This window comes from Ahaetulla prasina, chromosome 14 (genome assembly GCF_028640845.1).
Source record: "Ahaetulla prasina isolate Xishuangbanna chromosome 14, ASM2864084v1, whole genome shotgun sequence".
NCBI classification, from domain to species: Eukaryota; Metazoa; Chordata; class Lepidosauria; order Squamata; family Colubridae; genus Ahaetulla; species Ahaetulla prasina.
Genome location: NC_080552.1, coordinates 23521144 through 23542758, shown reverse-complemented (window position 1 = coordinate 23542758; position 21615 = coordinate 23521144). Strand labels below are relative to the sequence as shown.

Genomic DNA, 21615 nt, shown 5'->3' with positions numbered 1-21615 from the left:
ATTCCTCCCAACACAAATTCCTCAGTCCTATCACAAACCTTGGTCCAATTAGGCAAACTGCCAAAGGGCTTTCTTGGCAAACGTTCAGAAGACACCGATATGAAACAAATGCAACAAGACGAAGCTATCAGCGTTGTTTTCCAGAAAAGCCCAAACGCCATTGCTGGTCTTTGAAGTCTTATAGGAGGGGCCAATCATCTCTTGGCCCTACTCCCGAGTCTTCCTCTTTGCTTGAACTGCTCTTGCCTGCTGGCAGCTCTGCTCATGCGTGCATTAGGAACAGGGTCTGCCTCTCTACTGTCAGCCTCTAGAGGCTCCTGAGTCCACACCTCACTCCCCAATAGCCCTGGCCCCATTTCTGCCTCCGATGCAGAGCCCTCATCCAGGCCTTCCCCGGCCTCCAGGACTGGCCCACACTCTTCCTCAGCCTCATCGCTGTCCGACTCCACTGCCAACTCCACAGGCTGCTGGCGGACCACAACAGCTCCCACCATTTTTAGTGGTTTTCTCTCCCCTCTTAGGTGCCAGTCCTATAAATGGCATTTCCTACCCACCCACCCTCTTGGCTGTTAGTAGGAAAACACCCCTATTTTGATAGTTACAAGCCGTACTTTCTCTGCCTCCTCCTGCAAAGAGGGGCGCTGAGAAACTGGACACAGAAAAGCTGCTTTAGATAGTAAATGCTTTATTCTTCCTTTATTAAAAACCTGCATTAATTACTAAACAATGCTAAGTCCATTCTCTGGACTGGAAAAAAAAAAGGGGGGGAAGATCCGAAGAGGACATTCTACAAGGAAACTGGCCCACCCTCCCTCAGTGGCTACCACAAAAAAACACTCACAATGGCACACCTCCAGGCACCCACACAGACACCCGTCAGGCACTCGCTCGCACGCACACAGAGCAAGGGTCGAATCGTACCTTTCCTCCCAAGTGGACTTGCAAAGGTCCTTCCTGGAGAGCCCAATTCTCACGTACATCAAAAAGGGGAATTTATTTTTAAGGGTTCAGCCCCACTTCTTAGCTCCCCCCCCCCCCGTCTTATTAACCCTCCAGGGGAGTTTTCTTGGCACAAAAACATCCATGAGAAAAAGGAATCCTTCCCAACAGAAAATGGAGCTTGAGGTCCTGCGACGGGCTCGCCTCTTTTGGCACAAGACATTTTCCCAGCTCAGCATGGAGGGAACCATGGAGGTGAAGCAGAAGAAAACCCACCGCCGCCCCACAGGAAAGGGTCCATGATGCCGGGCAGCGGTGGGGGAGGGGAGGGCCGAAGCCCCATTCTTGAAGATGAAATCTCAGCAACGTGCACAAAAACACCCTTGCCACGGCTTTTGCACAGTGGCACACACACCTCAGTCTTGGGAGAGTCCGTCTGTGGCTTGCAAAAAATCCCAGCAAGGGGTTTGTAAGGCAGGAAAGACACCCCCCAGCCCCCCCATGAAGATCTTTGGGGTGGCATGCAGCATGCCTTGGCCTGCCGAGGGTCGGCAGCTGCTGCAGAGAGTGGGATCCTCGGGCAAAACATGAGCTGGCTCAGCCAATTCAGCACAGGCAGCCGAAGCTGGGATTTCTAATGTGGGAAGCTAGAGGTGAGGGAAACTGGGCGACTGATGGGTGGCAACTGACCAGGCAGCTCAGAGGTACCCTGATATTCGTAAGAATTGGCCAAATAAAGAAAAGAAAAGCCCACCAAGGGGTCCCTGGGCCTACTTCCTGCATTCAGTGGAGACCCTGTATTCTTCAGTGCATCCAGGCCAGACCAAAATCCCGTCTTAAACTCAGCAAAAACTCTTCACTTCCTAGACTCGGGGAGTCCCTTCCCAGGTTGAAAGTCAAAGGGGGAAAAAAAGCACAGAAACATAAGCCGAACTTATTTACCATCATATCACCTCCTGGGATTAAGAGACATACATCAACTCTGTTACCAAGCCCAATTAATTTTCCCTCCCGGAGACAAAAGGTAAATCCCAGGAAATTGGAATTTCAGAAAGGAAAGAGGAAGCTACTTTGGCATTGCTAATTAACCCCAAATCTACAAAACTGTTACCCCTCGTTCTGAACGTTCAAATAACACAGGCGAGGAAGGAAAAGGGAACAATATCTGAAAGGAATGATAGTATTTCTTGCACAGTGTTTTCTTGGACTGCTATAATTTTCTTGCAGCAGCTCTGTGGCTTCCTATTTCACAAAATCTGCTTTGTGCTCAGATAAATGCTCCCAATTAGAAATCTTGTGTAATGAAGAAATGAAGAAAGAAAGAAAAAATCTTTAACCGTTCCCTCCAAATTAAGGGGGAGGGAGGGAGGGAGGGAGGGAGGGAGGGGAGGAGGAATGATGGTGGAGGAGGAGAAGGAAGGTTGGCATCCATCAGTATCACAAAAAACTCTTTCTTCAAATCTGTTCTTGGCCTCAAAGTTCCCACCAGTGAGCAGAAAATACTTAATTCGTCATTGGATCCAGTACAACTTTTCTCAGGGAGTTCAGCCCAGAAACAGCGGAGGGTTCTGGAGAGGAAGTTTCAAGCAAGATCAGTAGAATCTGAGCCTTGGCAGCAAAAAGGCAGGTGGAGGGACTGTCCAGCATTGCATGGCAGCAAAATCCCTCCCTCCGTCTTCTGTCCATCAAAAGCTCCTTTCCCCCAATCAGAGGACCCGCTGGGCCAAAAGATCCCGATTGCTTTCTTAGTGGGGGGCGGGGAAGGAGTCTTCATCCCGGTCAGCCTGGTCCTCCTCCTTCCAGTGGCTTTGTTTTCAAAAGAAAACGCTTATTAAAGTCCCCAAAAGTCTCTGTGCAATGGAAGAGCAGATGCTCCAAAAGTGGTTCCTCCAGGACGTTGGCACATTTTTCTGGGGTTTTTTTTTCTTTTCCTTTTTTTTTACAGATATATATATATATATATAATCTATCAAAAATGCAAACTTGGAGAGGTACCCAGGAAGAGATGCCGCCCCTCCGCTTCCGGGCCACGTGTTAGAAAAAGACCACAACTCTTTTTGTCCTTGTAAAAAAAAATACGGAGGGAAGAGCCCGGGGTCCTCTGGAGAGGGAGGACCAACAGTTTGTGGCCAAAACAGCGAGAAGTCTCAGTCCCAAAGCTCCAAGCATCGCGTAGGATGGTGGTGCAGGGGCCCTGCAAAGGAAACAATCCCACCTTAAAACAGGATGGACAGAGCACCGAGTGCGAGTCTCTCTCTCTCTCTCTTGAGCCAAACTCTGCCCTCTCTCCATCTTTTCTCTTCCCTTTTCCGCTGCACTCGGCCTTTTACTTATTTCCCTATCTTATTCCACGTGGCCACACAGCTTGTCCTCGATTTACGACCACAACTGAGCCCGAAACTCCCATCACTAAGCGAGGCATTTCCTAAGCCAATTTTGCTCCATTTTACAACCTTTCTTACAGGGGTGAAATGCTCCCGGTTTGGACCAGATTGCCCGATCCAGTAGTGATGGTGGCGAGTGGTTTGGAGAACCAGTAGAAAAAATTCCTGCCTCCCCCCCATGCCCAGCTGAGCCCTGCGATCATCAGAGGTTCGGGGTTTTTTTTACTTTTAAAGCATTTTTTCTTCGGCCGAAAAAATGCTTTTAAAAGTAAAAAAAAAAGCCTCTAATGATCGCGCGGCTCAGCTGGGATCATCAGAGCCTTTTAAAAGCATTTTTTCTACAGCCTCTTTGGTTGAAGAAGTTATAAAAATGCTTTTAAAAGGCTCCTCTGGCGATCCCAGCTGAGTTGCCTGATCATCAGAGGCTTTTAAAAGCATTTTTTTACAACCTCTTCAGCCAAAGAGGTTGTAGAAAAAAATGCTTTTAAAAGTTTTTTTAAAAAAGTTGGCCACGCCCACCCAGTCATATGACACAAACCCCCCCCACGAAGCCACGCCCACAGAACCGATAGTAACCAATTTTACATTTCACCCCTGCTTTCTTGCCATGGTCGCTAAAGTGAATCTGGCTTCCCAGTGGACTTTTGCTGGTCAGAAGGTCTCAAAAGGTGATCTCATGATCTCGGGGCACAGCAACCGTCATAAGTACACGCCAGTTGCCAAGTTTCCAAATGTTGCTCACGTGACCAGGGGGAAGCTACAACGGTCGTGTGAAAAACAACCTACTTTTTTCAGCAATGCTGTAACTTCGGTCGCTAAATGAACCGTTGTAAGTCGAGGACTACCTGTAAAAGGGAGGTTCTTTCTTTTCTGCAATGTTTGTTTGGCTCCCAGCCTGGGCTGCCCCAATGCCTTCTGCCCCAGCTCAGAATTTGCCCAGCTGCACCTCTCCCTTGTTTGAAAACAGGAACCGCCATTATCCCTGGACGTGCCTCACTTAATGAGGATCCCTGGAGATCTGGCCTCCTCCTCATTGACGTTCCACAGATTCCTCTCGGCTTCCTCGGAGGGCCTGGAACGAGAAAGGGAACCAAGACGTGCCAGGCCAGAGCAGAACCCCATTTCCAAGGGGCATTCAGACAAAGCCAATACAGGCCTAGGTCGCATTAACAGAGGGACTGAATCAAGGTCACGTGAAGCCATGATAAGAGACCACACTTGGAATCTTGCACCCAGTTTTGGTCTTCACAATGTAAAAAAGAGGTCGAGACTCCGGAAAGAGTGCAGAGAAGAGCAACCAAGAGGATTTAGGGGACTGGAGGCTAAAACATACGATGAACGGTTGCAGGAACTGGGCCTGGCTAGGCTAGTGAAGAGAAGGACCAGGGGAGACATGAGAGCAGTGTTCTAATATTGGAGGGGCTGCCACAGAGGGGAGGAAGGGGGTCAAGCTATTCTCCAAGGCACCCGAAGACGGGATAAGGAATAATGGATGGAAACTGAGCAAAGAGAGATTCAACCTGGAAATGAGGAGGAACTTTCTGACAGTGAGAGCAATCAACCGATGGAACAGAAGTTGCCTCCAAAAGTTGTGGGAGCTTCATCACTGGAAGTTTTTAAGAAGAGATTGGACAAGCAATCTGCCTAAGGAAGGGGTTGGACTAGAAGACCTCCAAGGTTCTGTAAATGTTGCGCCCAGATGAGGTGGGCTTCTGCAGAGGTGGCAGGCATGTTTTTACATCCAGGCTGCTACCAAAGGACAGAGACTTACGTCAAGTAATCCTTCACTTCTTCGGCTGTAATATCTCCAGTGGTATTTAAGGGGGTGTCGATGCTGCTGTCGGGGGAGGCAAACAAGGCTGGGTGGTCTTCGGGAGACCCTGAAAGTAGAAAAGCAGACCTTTGCAATATACATCCATAAAACATCCAGAATTCAAATGTAACCTCCTCCGTCTTTAAAACGCTTCACTCTTTGTGACTGGATCCGTTATAAAACTTCCCTCAAAACTTTCTGAATTTAATGAATGCAAATTGAAGGATTTTTCCGAGACAGAAGGAAGGAAAAACGAACCCCTTTTATTTTATCAAGAGACCCCTGGAATTTCCTTCAAGACTTCCTGAACTTTTCTTTAAAACATGCAAATCTATACAGAGTGATTTTTCTCAGGGAGGCAGACCAATATTCAAGGCCAGCCAGTCAGGTGATGAGACATCTGCAGGCAAATTTGAGTGGGCACCAAGAACTCCACACTTCAGCCCTGAGCCACAGTGGTTCTCTTTTATGGAGACAAATAAATAAGCCAAGATTTATTTTATCAGAAATTATGATAAAACCAAGAGTTCGCAGAGACTTCAGACTGGCCAACTGAACCAGCTTTCGCTCTCTCTCACACACACACACAGAGAGAGAGAGAGAGAGAGTCCTGCAAACAACTTGCACCCCATTGCCATGGCAGTCATACACTGGATGACTTGCCAGCCTGCCCAAATATCTGCAAAGGTGTTTTCCTTACGATCGTTGCTTGCAGGGGAATGATTAGCCTCTGATCCTTGTAAAACATGCGTCCCGTTGGCCTGGCTTAGTTTTGGTGTTGCTGTGAAGTTCTTTCTGTAATAAAAAGGAAACAGCACATAAATTGCCATCTGCTACCCCAGGCCTCTCCACACCCCTCCCACGTCAGGCTCCATTCCAGGGTCAAAATAAACACCATAAATAAATAGGATACATTTGATACATCTTAAGCACAGAAGAAGCTATGAAATGCATTCCCCGTAATGCGACGCACGTAACAAAGCAGGCAGGGCTGTGATCACCGCATCACGGCCACCATTCCGCTTTTTGGACCGCTCCTTGTGGAGTTCCCCGCTTTAAGCTGTGAGGTGGAACACGGCAGGCTTTAAGCCTCTGCCCTTTAGGGTCCTAGCCTGGATGGCTCCCACCCCACATCCAGAAGAATTGTCCTCCGGGTGCGGACTGCAGCCATCACAGAGTGGGACAGATGGCAGATCAAGCCCCCATCCCATCTGGGTTGGTTTGTTTTTTCAATCTTCCACAAAATGCATCCAGTTACAACCTGTGTATCACCCCCTTAGTTTGACTTAGAAGCACAACAATCTACTAGCACTGTTTCTTTGAGTTTAGTTATTAAATGCAAGGCTGTTTGGGGGGGTACCACCTGCCCATGAGCCCCACTCTGCCTCATGAATAGTGAGAAATGTGGGTCGAGTTTCAAGAAAGCCAGCTGTACGTCCTTTTGGGTTTAACTTTGCCAGGCTTTTGCCTTGGCAGAGACTCTTCTGCACCAAAAGGGGTCCCCATCGCGTATTTAAAGGAAAAATGCCCCCCACCAGGCTCAGCTGGACTTGCAAAGCCACGGCAATGCCAAGGGGGTTCCCTCACCCTGGAGAAAGACTGTCGTGGGTGCGGCTCGTCTCCAGAATACACAGCGGCTCGGTGATGTTTCTAGTGCTCAAGGAGAAGCGTTCGAATTCTGACGGAGAGATCAAATAGAAGCCTGCAAAGGGGACATAAAAAGAGATCCGCTTGCAGGCCTCTCTGCCCCCAAATATTCACAGCAACGCAAAAACAGAGTGTGGGAAGGACCCCAACCTCACCACTTTGCATCTGGCTGCCCCTGATCCTTAAAGGTAAACTTTTTCCACCTCAGTTTACCTGCACTTTTAAGTCATGTTTGTATCTTGCTTTATTATGTTATTTGTCAACCACTTAAGTGAAGAAATTGGATCAATAAATAAGCTTAAACCCACCACCACATCTGGAGGTACAGATTTTCACCTCTGAACAATCTGCAGCGGGAATTTCTCCCCAATGCGCCATCGCCGATTCTCATCGCATCTCCCTCTGGCTCTCCCCATCATTTCAGGTATTTTCAAAGCAACCCACAAAATCATCCCGTTTCAACTGAACGGCTGTGCCGGGGTGCCTCGGAGGCCTTCGGGCGTTTGTCCAACCCCCCCCCTTGGCCCCCGGGGTGCCTGCCGCCCCTCGCTCACCTTGACCATACTTGGTGAAGACGCAGGAGGCGATGCCGCTGATGTCCTCCTTCCGGATGCAGTCGTAGTGGACCTGCGGCCTCAGGCTGGGCACCGTGAAGACGTGGAGGTCGCCCAGGTTGGTGAGGCAGGCCAGCCCATTCTCCGAATAGTCGTCGCACGTGGCGCTGGCAAAACTCACCAAGCCCACTTTCCGGACGCGGCAGCCTTCGTGGGCAGTCAGCTTGAACTTGGTTTTGGCGCTGACCTTGGGGAGGGTGAAGACCTGCAAGCCAGGGAAAGGAGGAGGGCAGATTTAAGTGGCTTCTTCTCGGACGCCGGCCACAATGACCAGTGGCCACATTGATCTGGACAATCAGTTCAGCCAAGAAGGAAATTATTCTAGCAGACAGGTAGTCCTTCACCTACAACAATTTGTTTAGTGACCGTTTGAAGTTACAACAGCACTGAAAAAAGTGACCAATGACTGTCGTGGCATCCCCTTGGTCACAAGATCAAAATTTGGATGCCGGGCAACTGGCATCTACTAGGCCTATTGCAGAATTCCAGGGTCACGTGATCAACATTTGAGACCTTCCCAGCCATCTTTGGATAAGCCAAGTCAATAGGAAAAACTGGATTTGTTTAATGACCACGTGATTCACTTAATAAGTGCAGAGATTTGCTTAACAACCATGGCAAAAAGGGTCATAAAATCAGGTGTGACTCGCGTAACAACTGCCTTCCTTAGCAATGGAAATCCTGGTCCCAGCTGTGTTTGTAAGTCAAGGACTTCCTGTGGCAGAAAGTCAGTTCAGAGGGAGGGAAATGCTTCCCGTCCTGACTCTGAATGAGCCAATCGTGGTCAGTCCCTTCTGGGGCTCTTTTGTGCTCTATCGTAACAGTGAGAAAACACGGAATGGCTACCGAGATGCCGGGGCCACCCAAGGAGAACAAGATTCCACCGAGAATGTCCAGAGGGCTTCCTCTGCCTCGCTCGGAATTACCTTGAACTGCTCTTCGGAAGCAATGAGCACCGAGTGGCTGCCCTGCATGTCGGGGGCTTTGGCCAGATCCCGAGAGACCTCGTATGGTTCCGGCAGAGGGTTCCCTCGGCCATCCAGGACGGCAATCGAGACCACCGGGGCCCGGTGCATGAGCTGGATCTCCTTGCCCAAGACGGCCTCCACGGAGCGCTCTGAAAACTTCTCCTGGGAAGGGATCTCCAGGGCGTACGCAAAGACCGAGCCCGAGTTGGTGCCGGCCCACATGGTGGGTCCATGATGTGCAGCTGCCGAGAGACAGGAAGAGAAACTCAGAGGCTGCCTGTTCCCCCTCCCCAGCCTCTCCCAGCCCCTCTACACCGCAGTTCCCATCACTCACAACCAGCAAGACTCCGGTGACTCTTCTCGGGAGTCAAAATTCGGCCATGTTTCCCTCTGGCTACACTAACTACTTGGTGGAGGATACCTTTCCCTTTGGGGTCACCGTCTTCCATCGGGGTCCCTCCCTTACCATCTCGGAGGAAGGTATCCGCAAAGTAGAGGCAACGCACAACCCCGGACAGCGAATCGTCTGCTGAGCGAGGCTCAATCCGCCGCTGGACAGGCGCCATCTCCACCTCGTGGGGACCAGGTTGCTCAGCAAGGTGGGCATTTGCTTCCTGTACCTGGTGGGGTGAGAGAAGCAGGTGAGGGAGGCCCAGATCCAGGTAGCTTATCAGCAGAGCCTCAAAAGTGCTCAGCAAAACCCCTAGGACAGGAGACCAAGTTCTCCATCCATGACAGGCCTTCTCCATTTCCTTCAGTTGAACACAGTAAAGTTTTCATCCCTCTTCCCTCCATGGAATTTGGAGTGGGGGAAGTAGTTGGGGAATAGTCAGGGGTGAAATGCTCCCGGTTTGGACCAGATTGCCTGATCCGGTAGTGATGGTGGCAGGTGGTTCGGAGAACCGGTAGCAAAAATCCCTCCCCCCACCCGGCCCAGCTGAGCCGCGCGATCATCAGAGCTTTTTTTTTTTACTTTAAAAAAATGCTTTTAAAAGGCTCCTCTGGAGATCCCAGTTGAGTTGCCTGATCATCAGAGGCTTTTAAAAGCATTTTTTACCACCCCTTTGGCTGAAGAGCTTGTAGAAAAAATGCTTTAAAAAATAAAATAAAAAAGTTGACCACACACCCCCAGTCACATTACCCCCCCTTCCCACCAAGCCATGCCTACAGAACCAGTAATAACAAATTTTACATTTCAGCCCTGGGAATAGTTCCATCTCCTCCAAAACTTCATGAGGAAGGTGAAATGGAGAAACTCCGAATAGTAGAGGAGAGAAGATGGGCCACAACAGATCTCTTTAAGCTGAGGTTACAGACCAGTCTTTCTCAAGCTCAGCAGGTTTTACGATTTCCCAGAATTCCCCAGCCAGCGTCTCCACCCTTCTCCCTCTGCTTACCTTACTTGAGGGGCTACTGGCCGTGACTCTCTTCTTGCCCGACACGCGGCTCTTACGGATCCTACGGAAGGACTGGCGCAGGGACTTTTTCAGGGACTTAACCCGCGAGAGGGGGCCCTCCATTGCCAGAGAATCATTGGGGTGCAGGGTGCACCTATCAAAAAGGAACCATCGATCACCAACCGTCACAATCAGCAGGCCTTCAACTACGAACACTAATCCATGGGGGGCCAACTCCTTTTCTGGAATCACAAAGATGTGTCCCCGGAGGACTCTCTACCTGGCCAGCACGGGGTTCCGGCGGTAATAGTCATAGAGGCCAAAGCCATGGCTGGTTCCAAAGGCCACCAATTTCCATTCTGAGTGCAGAGTGACAGCCGTGACAGCTGCTGGGGGCAGGCACTGCAGGAGGACGCTGGGCTGGAAGCCAGGGGCAAAGAAGAGGGCACCATTCTTGGGGGGCAGCCGGTCATGCCCCTTCCATGTGAAGCCTTCACGGTCTTGGAGTAGGTCCACCACAGCAATGTTGACCATGTGTTCGGACTTCTCATCGTTAAACTCCATCACCAGCACCTGCCAAAGAGAGAAGAACCCCAGATAAGTCTTAGACACGATTCATCCTGGAGTAGACCAAGATTTGTAAAACTGAACACAATTATATTCACGTTGACACAACTCAAGCTCTCTTTCCCCTTCTCGGGTTGGACTGGAAGACCTCCAAGGTCCCTTTCAGCCCGATGATTCAATGGCTACGACCCTTGTGATCTCCAATACTTCAAGGAACTCCATTGTTCTCTCCTCTTGTCCCTAATATCTGAGGTCTCACAGACCTTGTTCTCTTCTTCCGATAGTACCTGCACCTACAAATATCTACAAAGCTCCATCAAGTAACTTTTCCATCTTCTCCCAAATGTCAACTATCACCCCAGTTCAGTGATTTTTTATTTATTTATTTATTTATTTTTCATATTTATATACCGCCCTATCTCCCTAAGGACTCAGGGCGGTTCACAGGCAATTAAAATACATATAAATACAATTAAAAACGACAATTAAAAAACTTATTCTATAGCCCAAATTATTAAAAACAGCATAAATAGTAAAAACCCCTTAAAACCACTCACTTTAAAATCTAATCCAGTCCCGCGCAGATAAATAAGTGTGTTTTAAGCTCGCGACGAAAGGTTCGGAGGTCCGGAAGTTGACGAAGTCCTGGAGGGAGTTCGTTCCAGAGGGTGGGAGCCCCCACAGAGAAGGCCCTTCCCCTGGGTGTCGCCAGACGGCACTGCCTAGCTGACGGCACCCTGAGGAGTCCCTCTGTGAGAGCGCACGGGTCGGTGAGAGGTATTTGGTAGCAGTAGGCGGTCCCGTAAATAGCCCGGCCCTATGCCATGGAGCGCTTTAAAGATTGTCACCAACACCTTGAAGCGCACCCGGAAGGCCACAGGTAGCCAGTGCAGTCTGCGCAGGATAGGTGTCACAGGAGCCACGAGGGCTCCCTCTATCACCCGCGCAGCCACATTCTGGACTAACTGCAGCCTCCGGATGCCCCTCAAGGGGAGCCCCATGTAGAGAGCATTGCAGTAATCCAGGCGAGACGTCACGAGGGCGTGAGTGACCGTGCATAAGGCATCCCGGTCTAGAAAGGGGCGCAACTGGCGCACCAGGCGAACCTGGTGGAAAGCTCTCCTGGAGACGGCCGTCAAATGGTCTTCAAAGACAGCCGCTCATCCAGGAGAACGCCCAGATTGCGCACCCTCTCCATCGGGCCAGTGACTGCCCCAACAGTCAGCCGAGGACTCAGCTGACTGTACCGGGATGCCGGCATCCACAGCCACTCTGTCTTGGAGGGATTGAGCTTGAGCCTGTTTCTCCCCATCCAGACCCGTACGGCTTCCAAACACCGGGACAGCACTTCGATAGCTTCATTGGGGTGGCCCGGTGTGGAAAAGTACAGCTGGGTGTCATCAGCGTACAGCTGGTACCTCACACCGAAGCCACTGATGGTCTCACCCAGCGGCTTCATATAGATGTTGAACAGAAGGGGCGAGAGAATCGACCCCTGCGGCACCCCACAAGTGAGGCGCCTTGGGGCCGACCTCTGCCCCCCTGTCAGCACCGTCTGCGACCGGTCGGAGAGATAGGAGGAGAAGATAGTGATTTCTATCTTCTATTATTTCAAAGTCTTCTCCAACTGATTGGAGAAGGCCACTAATGGCACACAAGACGGTGAAGAAGATGCTATAGGTTTCTGGAGAGAAAAGGCTGGATTTTGGAGGAAACCCAACTGTGGCACCCCAACTGTTACCTGCCCTGCTGTGCCAGCAACCACCATCTTAGCCGTATATTTGCACAAGGCAATTTTCTGGACACCCAGCCGGGGGTCGTCGCTGTAAGGGTCAAAGCAGCCAACCTGGATGAAGGTAGTGGGTTGTCCCCAAAGAGATAGAAGGAAAAACCAAAGTCAAATTCTGCCCACAGAAAACGGACATGGTCTTCCTTGCAGGTAGAGATTCCAAAGACAGACCTTCTGATTCCATCATGATCAACTGAGATGTTCTGGGCTAAGGTGGGCCTCCAGATGCCGCCAAACCACACCAACTCCCAGGAGCCCACTGGTGATAGATTTCAGCAAGATCCGGAGAACTCAATCAAATCCCTGCCCAGGGCTGGACCATCAACCACCCCCAATGACTTCACATCCAGGGGGCTTCCTGCCTCCCCACACACAAGCGGGAAGCAATTGAACCTAGCACCTTCCGAAAGGGGGGCCATTCCTCCTCGTAGGATTGATTCAAGCTGTCGTTGTGTTCACAGTCCATCTGGAAGATGTTGGCCGTGCCCAGCTTGAACAGCGGCTTGAGGGACACTCCGGAAGCATCCCAGAAACGCACGGTGCCATCTTCATGCCTGAGGAAAGGAAAGGCCGGACTGGAATGGTGCTGGAGCCATTCTGGCAACCGTACCACAACAACAACATGTTTGTACTCTTTTATTACTCGCAGGAGGAATTTAGTCCTGGCTTGTGGCCAACAGGGGTCAACATCTCCACTTCTCCACTTGGAAGTAGCATTCCTCATAGTCAGCCACCACAATTGTCTTCTGGCTCGGCCAACTCAGAGACTCTCCATCTGACACCTCCCAAATGTGGTGGGACCATTCAGGTAGTCCTCAACTTACGACCAGAACGGAGCCCAACATTTGTGCTGCTAAGTGAGAAATGTGTTAAGTGAGTTTTGCCCCATTTTACGACTTTTCTTGCCATGTTTGTTAAGCGAATCACCGCAGTTGTTAAGTGAGTCACACGGTTGTTAAGTGAACCTGGCTTCCCCGTTGACTTTGCTCGTCAGAAGGTCACAAAAGGGGATCACGTGACCCCGGGACGCTGCGACCGTCATAAATGTGGGTCAGTTGCCAACTGTGTGAATTTTGATCAGGTGACCCGAGGGATTCTGCACCGGTCGTAAGTGTGAAACACCATCATGTCTCTCTTTCAGTGCGGTGGTAACTTCAAACGGTCACTAAACAAACTGTTGTAAGTTGAGGCCTACCTGTATTGCCCAGACAGCTCTTTCTCTCTCCTCTCTAGGATTCCTTCAGGACTTTGGGGCCTCCTTCCATTGCAGGCCTTTCCTAACACAAAAACTGCCCCTCCAGTCTTTGGCTTCACCCCGTAACAATGGTCCACCCAAACCTTCAAGGGCTTTGCTGGCCATCTGGCCAAGACCTCCAGACCGCAAGGGGCCTTCTGCAGCTAGCAACCATGAGGATGACCACTTACCCGGTCAAGAGCAGCCCCCTCTGGGTGGGTTCCTGAGCCAGGGGCCGCCCTCCATCGATGGGCCAAGGCTGTTTAGGGCACAAACACACACACAGCTTGCTTTGGTTTACGTCCATGTGGTGCCCGCGCTGCAAAACCTGAAGACTGTTATGTGGAAAGTCCTCCATGCAGAAGATGGAGTGGGAGGGTTAGCTGCCTCTGACCCCCTCCCCCGCCAAGCAGGCCCCCTCCTCCAAGCTCTGGGTTTGGCAGAGAGGCTCTGGAGATGAACGAGCCCATTTCCCAACTCACCACCGAGGAAAGCCGAGGGCTCTGCTGCTCGCCGGCGCTGATGATTCTCTCCCACAGCTTGAGGGGCACATTGGAGATGTGGTAGGAACAGGTGATGGCCGAGGAGTGGAGAGGGGCCAGGTAGGGCGCGGGGATGGTCGGCCAGCCCGGCGTCTGCAGATCGATCACCACCAACTCTTCTTCCACCAGAACCACCAAGGCTGCTGGGTTGTCGAATTCTGGAGCCACCGGATAAAAATAGCACCGCTGAGTGATGCTTTAGGGCAGAAAGACCAGGTTGGAGGAGAGGAAAGGGGGGGAACTGACAAAGAGAAAAAGAGCCGGGTGGAAGGACGAGGAGGTCCCACTTTGGAAACCTGCCAAGCGCTCTTGACAAACAACCACAGGAACCTGTCCAAGGTTTAAATCAGGGGTGCTGTCAACCTTGGCAACTCCCAGAATTCCCCAGGGAGCATGAAAAACTAGAGCAGGGGAGTCCAACCTTGCTAACCTTAAAACCTGTGGACTTCAACTCCCAGAATTCCCCGGCCGGCCGTTCTACGTACCGTCCTCAGCCTCTGTGCTGCCCACCGTGAAGAAGTCAATCACCCGCGAGGTGAAGTCCAGCGTGAGCAAAGTCTGGCCCTGCAGGATGGTCACGCAGTGCCTGTCCCCATAACTGGCCCGGGGCATCCCCCCGCTGAAGATGATGAAGTGGCCCCTTCGGAGAAGACAAGGAAGCAGAGGGAAGTCATTCAGGGCTGCAGGAATCAGGAGGATTCTGGCAGGTCCTCAATTTACGACCATCGTGCTCATGGTTATGTGATGGTTATAAAATGGGTTGGTCACATGACCAATCCGATTTTACGATATTTTTTTTCCAGAAGTTGTTAAGAGAACACTGTAGCCATTAAGCAAATCAGGGGTTTGCCGTGGGCACACTTTTGCTGAAAACCAGAAGGGCTCTTTTTTGGTTAAAAAAAAAAAAACACCAAACCCGTAAAACTGCCATGTTGCTGGGCAGAGGGAAGGAGGGGATTGTAAGGTAGGCCCATTGTAACTTCAAACGGTCACTAAGGGACCAGTCGTAAGTCAAGGACTGCCTGTAAGTGAAATGCCATTCTACGAGAAAGGAAAGCGAAGATCGGAGACGGGAGAGGAGAAGAGCTGGGGGGAACCACTCAGACAAACGCAACGCACCCCGAGTCGCAGTTCTGCCACAGGACTTTGGTGATGGCTTTGCACGGGAAAGGACCTAGAAGGGAGAAGGGAGAGATTGATCAGCAACTGAGGAAAGAGATAAACTCCCCCGTCCGCCCGTGAAAAGGCGCTGGTCCTCATGGCAAACCCTTATTCCGCTAACCAGTAGCATTTTTTACTATGGGATCAGGTGAACCAGCCCAAACCGGTAGCATTTCATGCCGATGCCTTATTTGAAAGAGTTTGGGCTGAAATCAGGGGGGAGCGGATAGTTTCAGAGGATCCATCTACATGGAACAGGAGGAATGCTGAGCCAAGGATCGCTTTGGACAATCAACACAATCTTCAAAGTGGATAAATTCATTGAGTGGACTGAGCAGAGGAGAAATTAGGAGCTTTGAAGAGCAGTGGAAACCTCTGTCCAGACGGGCATAATTTAGCATCCATAACAGTTAAATATTGTCCCCTCAGTTTCTCTAGGCGTGAAATCCTCCCTCCGCTTGGTAACCTGTCGGTTGCTTTGGGACAGGAGACGGCCTCCAGATCCAACCCCCCTCTAAGGGCCCACACATCTCCCTCAGCTTCTCCCTATTAGCCTCACCATAAGGGACGGTGGAAGTTGTGGGTTGCAGGGTCTTGGGCGAACCGTTTGCCATTGACCACAAGGCATAGCCCCCATCGTTGTGAGAACTGACCAGCGTCCGGCCGCTCCGCTCCCAGCTGACGCTTTCCAGTTGCTGCAAAAAAGCCGCAGACCCAAGCTAAGCCATCCAGCCTTGGGCACAGAGGAGAAAAAGAGGCTGAAAGGAGACCTGCCAGTCAAGGTCATATGGCTACAAGACATTTTGAGAGCGCCCTACTGGGTCTCTTGAGCCACTGCAGACTTTTAATCCTGGTTACCCGAAGGGATCATCTTTTAATCCTGGGTAATCAGGGTGGGTAATCTGTCAAGTCTCTTCCCCATTCCCTTTAACCACCCGCTAATCTCTCCTAATGGCTAGTTTCAGCGCCTCAAGGCCTCAGCTGGCAGGAGACATTCCTTAGCTCCGTCCCATCTAATCTTGGAAACTTCCTGCAAAAAAGAGAGGAGGCTGGGACTACGGCGTGAGGAAGACTCCCCCCAACCCAGCCAAGCAACCTACCTGGTTGCCCAAGAAAAGATGATGAACTTCTCTTGAGCTTCTCTCCCACAGCACCATCAGGCCCCTGCTGTATCCGATGAGGATTTTGGCTGAGTCTTGAGGATGTTCCTGAAGAGATTCAACTGGCCCGAGGGCCTTCCCGCATCGGTAGTCTTCAGGCACGCTAGGTGGGTAAGAGAAAGAGGGACGCTCCAGCTGTGATCTCCCTTTCCAAGAAATTAAGGTAGTTATGGAACCTGAGTGACACGAGGTGCCCTTCTGCAGATGGGACCTCACTGTGTGCATCAGGAATTTAGGGCAGAAGAACTCTCTGTGAAAAGGACCTCACAACATTAAGACCCATCATGCTTGTGGTGTCCAAAACAATGAAGACACATAGAGGCGTGTGTGTTTTTCTACAATTGACACCCCATTTCTGAAGGACATCAGTTAGGTGAGTTGACCTGACATCACCAGCAGGCTTCTTGAAGATCTCCGAGCTCTTTTTTCTTGCATTTGGTGCTTCCCTCAGAAGGCATCTCGTGTCTTCAACAGTTGTCCGGTTCTTCACACACCGATCATGTTCTTCTGCTGCCCATCTCCCCACCCACGTAGACCCATGCCTGCTGACCTCAAACCCTGGCTTTCTAAAGAGACGCTCACCTCTGCAGGACCTCATCTTGGTACAGGGTGTTGTCCTCCAGCAGCGTTAGACCAGGAAGCCCCAGGAAGTAGATGCCACCGCCTTCAGTGCCAAGGTACGCGATGCTGCACGTGGACCCCAGGAGGATCACCGTCACCCGGGTGATGCTGGGAGGAGAACTGTCAGAAGAAAGAGGACCCTCTTGTAACCAGAACTGTTGCGCCAGCTGGATCGTCTGGCCAGTGGTTCTCAGAATCTTTTGGGAAAGTTATTTCAGAACAGTTGGGCAGCTTTGCAGCCAAGGGTGCATCATTTATGGACTCTATGATGTCTTTGGCACTTCCCTACAGCATGGACTGCATGGAAAGTTCAATCAGGGCTCTGAGATACTTCTGGCAACTTGGTCCTTCAAAACAGAACCCAGAACACGTTCTGAAAACGGTCATCCCAAATCATGGCACATACACACCCAAGTGGATAGTCGCAAACACACACACACCCAAGAACCAGTGAAACTAGCGCTAGATCCTCGTTGCAAGCATGGGAAACCAGCACCCCAAAGGTGATTTGCAAGGACAGCTGCCTCCCTCAACATCATCCCACCAAGGTGTGTCATTGTGCCAGTGATGCCCAGGCACCAAGTGGTGGAAGATCAGGCTGGCACCTTCTCTCCTCCTTCCTGTAGCCCAACCCTCAACGGCGCTTCCCACCCTTGAAAAATCTGGAGCAGAAAGCAGCTTTGCCCCATAGATTCCGCAGCAGCCCTCCTGCCCATTCTATGCCTTGTCCACCCAGCTGGACTTCCCTCCCTCTCCTGCAGAGAGCCAAGAGAGGACAAGAAAACGGCCAGGAGGTGGTTGGAGGCTGAATAGCCCCGCCCCCTCTCACTTTTGCCCAGGGTCCCTGGCGCCCCCAACCAGGAAGGAAGGAAGGGGGAAAGGAGGGGGCAGAAGCCATGAGTACTTAGCGTTGTCGAACCCTGGCCGTCCGGGGAGGACAAAGTTCCGGGTCTCTTCCAGGTGGGAGTAGCCATCTTTCTGGTAAATGTCCCACAGGTGCAGCGTGTTGTCATCCAGGAGGGAAAGCAGGAGACCCTGCAGGAAATGGGGGTGGGTGGGCTTTGAAGGCATTCTCAAGGGCACTTCCAAACCTGGCCTTCAGAAATCCCGCTGCCTCAACATTAATTTATATCTATCCTGCCTTTATTATTTTTACAAATAACTCAAGGTGGCAAACATATCCAGCCTATTCCTCCTCCTCTTTTTCCCCATAACAACAACCCTGTGAGGTGGGTTGGGCCGAGAGAGAGTGGCTGGCACAAAGTCATCCTAAGGCAGGACTACAACTCACCCATCTCCCAGTTTCTAACCACTAGGTCAAGCTGGCTCTCCTTCATATTATTCAATCCAACCTTGGAGCAACTTACATTAAATTTATTTATTTATTTCCTGGGTGGGTTTTTTTTTATTGTTTTGAATTGTCTTATAATTGCAAGCCGCCTAGTTGAGTTGGGCAGCAATGGAAATTGAATAAATGAATAAATGAACAAATTAAATAATTCATACAGCTGCCAACATGCTTACACCCACTTTCTGAACCCTGATTCATAGGGTCAGTCTAAGCAGCCACTCAAGCAAGCCAAACCCAGGTCTTTATTTATTTATTTTTACCTGTCCAGGTAGGAAGTGCATCTGAGTGACGGTTGCAGTCTCTTTGTGCAGCCCCGTGAACTCCACTCCGGGAGCACCGTAGCTGAAGGAGGCCCAGAGTCAAGGAAGAGTCTCGCCAGAAAAGGGGAAAGGAAGCACTTCAACAGAGCCCCCACCATCTCTGCAGTCGTGAGAGACCCTTCTAGCTGGACATCCCATTTCCAGCCCTGGATAGCGGCAGGCTTTGACGAGAGCCAACATACGCAACGCACAAGCACTAAGGGCTGTTTTTAGGGCCCTGAAAGGTATGCAAGGTAGCCTGCTCTTGAGTGTGGAGGCTTTCTCAAGAACAGACTTGTCTTCTCTTCCAGGAGACTGCCAGATTCTCTTTGAACATCCCAAAAGTTCATGAGCTCTTGTGACAAGCAAGCTCCTGCCCATATTCTTTTCTCTCTGCCATCCTCTTAACCCACCTATTGACCCAAACTGCATGCCCTACACCTCCATTTACCCATCCCAGAAAGTTTCCTGGCTGAGTCTTCCGCCGTGTTCATGACGTCTTTCATTGGCCAAACACTGCCCAGAAAAGATCACCAATAATGGACACCCATTGGCAAGGGAGCCCCAACTCCTGTCTTGGCCCCCAAAGCTCCTTCTTTCGTCCGAAAATTTCACCCAGGTCAGTAAAAGACCCAGAGGCTGCATTCACACAATAAGGATCTCCTGCAAGTGGCTATTTGCGGCTTTGTTCTAGTGTTCATACAAACCTAATGCTTTCCATTTGTTCTCCGCTCATAGTCCATGGCTTAGCACAGGGGTCTCCAACCATGGCAACTTTAAGACTTGATGACTACAACTCCCAGAATTCCCCAGCCAGCACAGGTCTTAAAAGTTGCTAAGGTTGGACGCCCCTGGCTTTGCCCAGGGATCTTCAAACTAGGTCGTGCACGTCCACAAGGCGCCTGTGTTTCGACTGCAATTCTACAGGTTGGAAAGCCTTCCAAGCACCACAATTTTTTTTTTTTTTAAATAAGAGACTCAGCAACTTTTCCAGCCTGGCTGGGGATTCTCCAAAACGTGCGTGTTTACATGAAGGGAGGAAATGACACCATTGCTTCATCTTTGAATGAAGCTGCCAGGAGGAGGAGGAGGAGAAAAATAAAAAAGAGGTCATTTGATTTTCGCCCAGGGCCTTTCTGCCTTGCAAAACCAAAATCATTTTGCTTAAAACAAAACAAAAAATAAACCAGCAAAAACTATTTGAAGAAACTGATGGAGCAAACAGACTCAGCTGGCTTTATTTATCTAAGAACTGGAGCCCATGGCTGAAGAAGGGAGATTTTTCTTAAGGTCGACTTCTCGGCTTACTGCTGGCTTAAGAGGAATCCGATTTTGGCACACATTGGCTCCCCTCCCACCTCACTCCCCTCTCCAGCCTCCCCCCCCCCCCGCACAAATTAGCGTGCTGGGCTTTGTTTACCACACTAATGTGTGACCTACTTTTCAAAGAATGGGAGGGGGGGCATGCTTGGCTTTGGCTCTGATGATGCACGCAATCCAAGCCACTATCGAACTAGGGAGACGTTGTGGGGGGGAGGGGAATGATCAAGTTTGGGGTTAGAGTGGTGCAACTTAGACCAATCATGTTCTCCAAGGGGAAGGTCAACAGTTGACTCGAGTCCTCCTGGGACCCAAGGCTCAGTGCTGAATTGCAAAGGGTGGGCCAACGGTTCTCTCTGCAGGTGGATTTAAGGAGGGGGGGAGACATCAGAAGTGTCTCTTCCACAGAGGCAGCCGACCCTTCCTCTAAAAAAGGGCAAACCCGACCCCTACATGAGACGCATGCAGTGAAATCACAACCAGCTGCAGCCAGCTGAGGTGAACTTCAGAGCAGGAGATCACACAGAGATGGGCAACAGGATCCTCTCTTGGGTTGGGGGCTCCAGAAGGAATTCAGAAGGGGGTGTTGGATGGAGCATTTGCACCCTCAAACACGGCCCTGGGAAAGCGGGAAGCCGAAGGGGACTTCCCACGCATTTCAACTGGGTTTATCTGCTTCCAAGATCCTGGATAGCCACCTCTTTCAACCACGCAGGTCCCCAACCTTCCCTGCTTTGTGGACTGGGGGGGGGGAGGGAGAGGGCATGGTTACGTGTGAGTGGCAGGTGGGCGCGCGTGTGCAGCTCCATTTGCACAGCCAGTGGCTACACATGCCCAACGCTCATGCAACTGGAGCTGCAGGGACATGCTCATCTGCCCTTTTCGTTGCTCGGTCCCAAACGAGCCACAGCCCGAGGGTTGGGGACCTCTGAACGGTACCATCCTCACCACAGCACCATCTCTCCTCCCTGGATGAGCCCTTCCCAATGTCATCATCAGGTTCCCCTCCTTTAAGCTCAGTGAGTTCAGAGAAAGCCCTCTAGAGGGTCTCCCAAGAAGTCCCATCCTCTGGGTCTTCTGCAGAACCCAGGAGTGTTCACTTCCTTCCTTTCTAAAGTCTGCCCCAGACGTTGCAACGGACGCCCACTTCCTGGGAAGAAGACCTGAGAAAAAAGCCCTTCCCTGGTTTGTCTTCTGCTCAAGAGCTCATCCAAGATCCTCCTTGCACCACAACCCTTTCGTGGTGCGACTTGTGGGGAGCACAAAAGGGCCGCTTTCACACAGCCCTGTTTGTGCTCGCCAGAGGGAGAGGCCAGGGCAATTTTGCAGAAGAGCGCTTCCCCCAACAACCGTTGAATTCTTCTCCCTTTTTAGAGGAGATGCCTTCTCCACTGCTGGGAAGATGATTCAATACGGTTTCGGCACCTCCCACAGAGTTCATCTACAGTTACACTTCATTTCAATCAATCAATTCATCATGCGGCTTTGCAAGGGACTTTGGAGATCTTCTAGCCCAACCCTTTCTTCAAGCAGGAAACGCTGTACCATTTCAGACAAATGGTTGTCCAATCTCTTCTTAAAACTCTCCAGTGACGGAGCACCTATAACTTCTGGTGGCAAGCTGTTCCACTGGTTAATTGTCTTACTGTTAGGAAGTTTTTACTTAATTCCAGGTTGCTTCTCTCCTTGATGAGTTTCCACCTGTTGCTTCTTGTCTTGACTTTTGGGCAGGGGTGAAATGCTCCCGGTTCGGACCGGATCGTGCGATCCGGTAGCGATGGGGGTGGGTGATTCAGAGAACTGATAGCA

At 50.8% G+C, this 21615-nt stretch overlaps 1 protein-coding gene across 2 annotated transcripts in view; it reads right to left on the bottom strand.

Moving 5' to 3' along the window:
• Positions 1 to 1863: 1863 nt before the first annotated feature.
• Positions 1864 to 21615, bottom strand: part of LLGL1 (LLGL scribble cell polarity complex component 1) — a 34462-nt gene continuing 14710 nt past the window's right edge. Inside the window, exons 3-23 of one of the 2 annotated variants that reach the window (XM_058156971.1) lie at positions 18448 to 18529; positions 17741 to 17871; positions 16798 to 16956; positions 16156 to 16318; positions 15615 to 15750; positions 15014 to 15068; positions 14380 to 14534; positions 13835 to 14052; positions 13544 to 13611; positions 12519 to 12672; positions 12071 to 12175; positions 10043 to 10335; positions 9763 to 9916; positions 8832 to 8985; positions 8324 to 8607; positions 7338 to 7602; positions 6724 to 6838; positions 5837 to 5931; positions 5095 to 5203; positions 4316 to 4395; positions 1864 to 3133 (exon numbers count right to left, since the gene is read on the bottom strand). In XM_058156971.1, the coding sequence (XP_058012954.1) occupies positions 4317 to 4395; positions 5095 to 5203; positions 5837 to 5931; positions 6724 to 6838; positions 7338 to 7602; positions 8324 to 8607; positions 8832 to 8985; positions 9763 to 9916; positions 10043 to 10335; positions 12071 to 12175; positions 12519 to 12672; positions 13544 to 13611; positions 13835 to 14052; positions 14380 to 14534; positions 15014 to 15068; positions 15615 to 15750; positions 16156 to 16318; positions 16798 to 16956; positions 17741 to 17871; positions 18448 to 18529 (2974 nt within the window). In that variant the 3' untranslated portion in view covers positions 1864 to 3133; position 4316. The remainder of the gene's footprint in view (positions 3134 to 4315; positions 4396 to 5094; positions 5204 to 5836; positions 5932 to 6723; positions 6839 to 7337; positions 7603 to 8323; positions 8608 to 8831; positions 8986 to 9762; positions 9917 to 10042; positions 10336 to 12070; positions 12176 to 12518; positions 12673 to 13543; positions 13612 to 13834; positions 14053 to 14379; positions 14535 to 15013; positions 15069 to 15614; positions 15751 to 16155; positions 16319 to 16797; positions 16957 to 17740; positions 17872 to 18447; positions 18530 to 21615) is intronic. The other variant, XM_058156972.1, reaches the window with a different exon arrangement.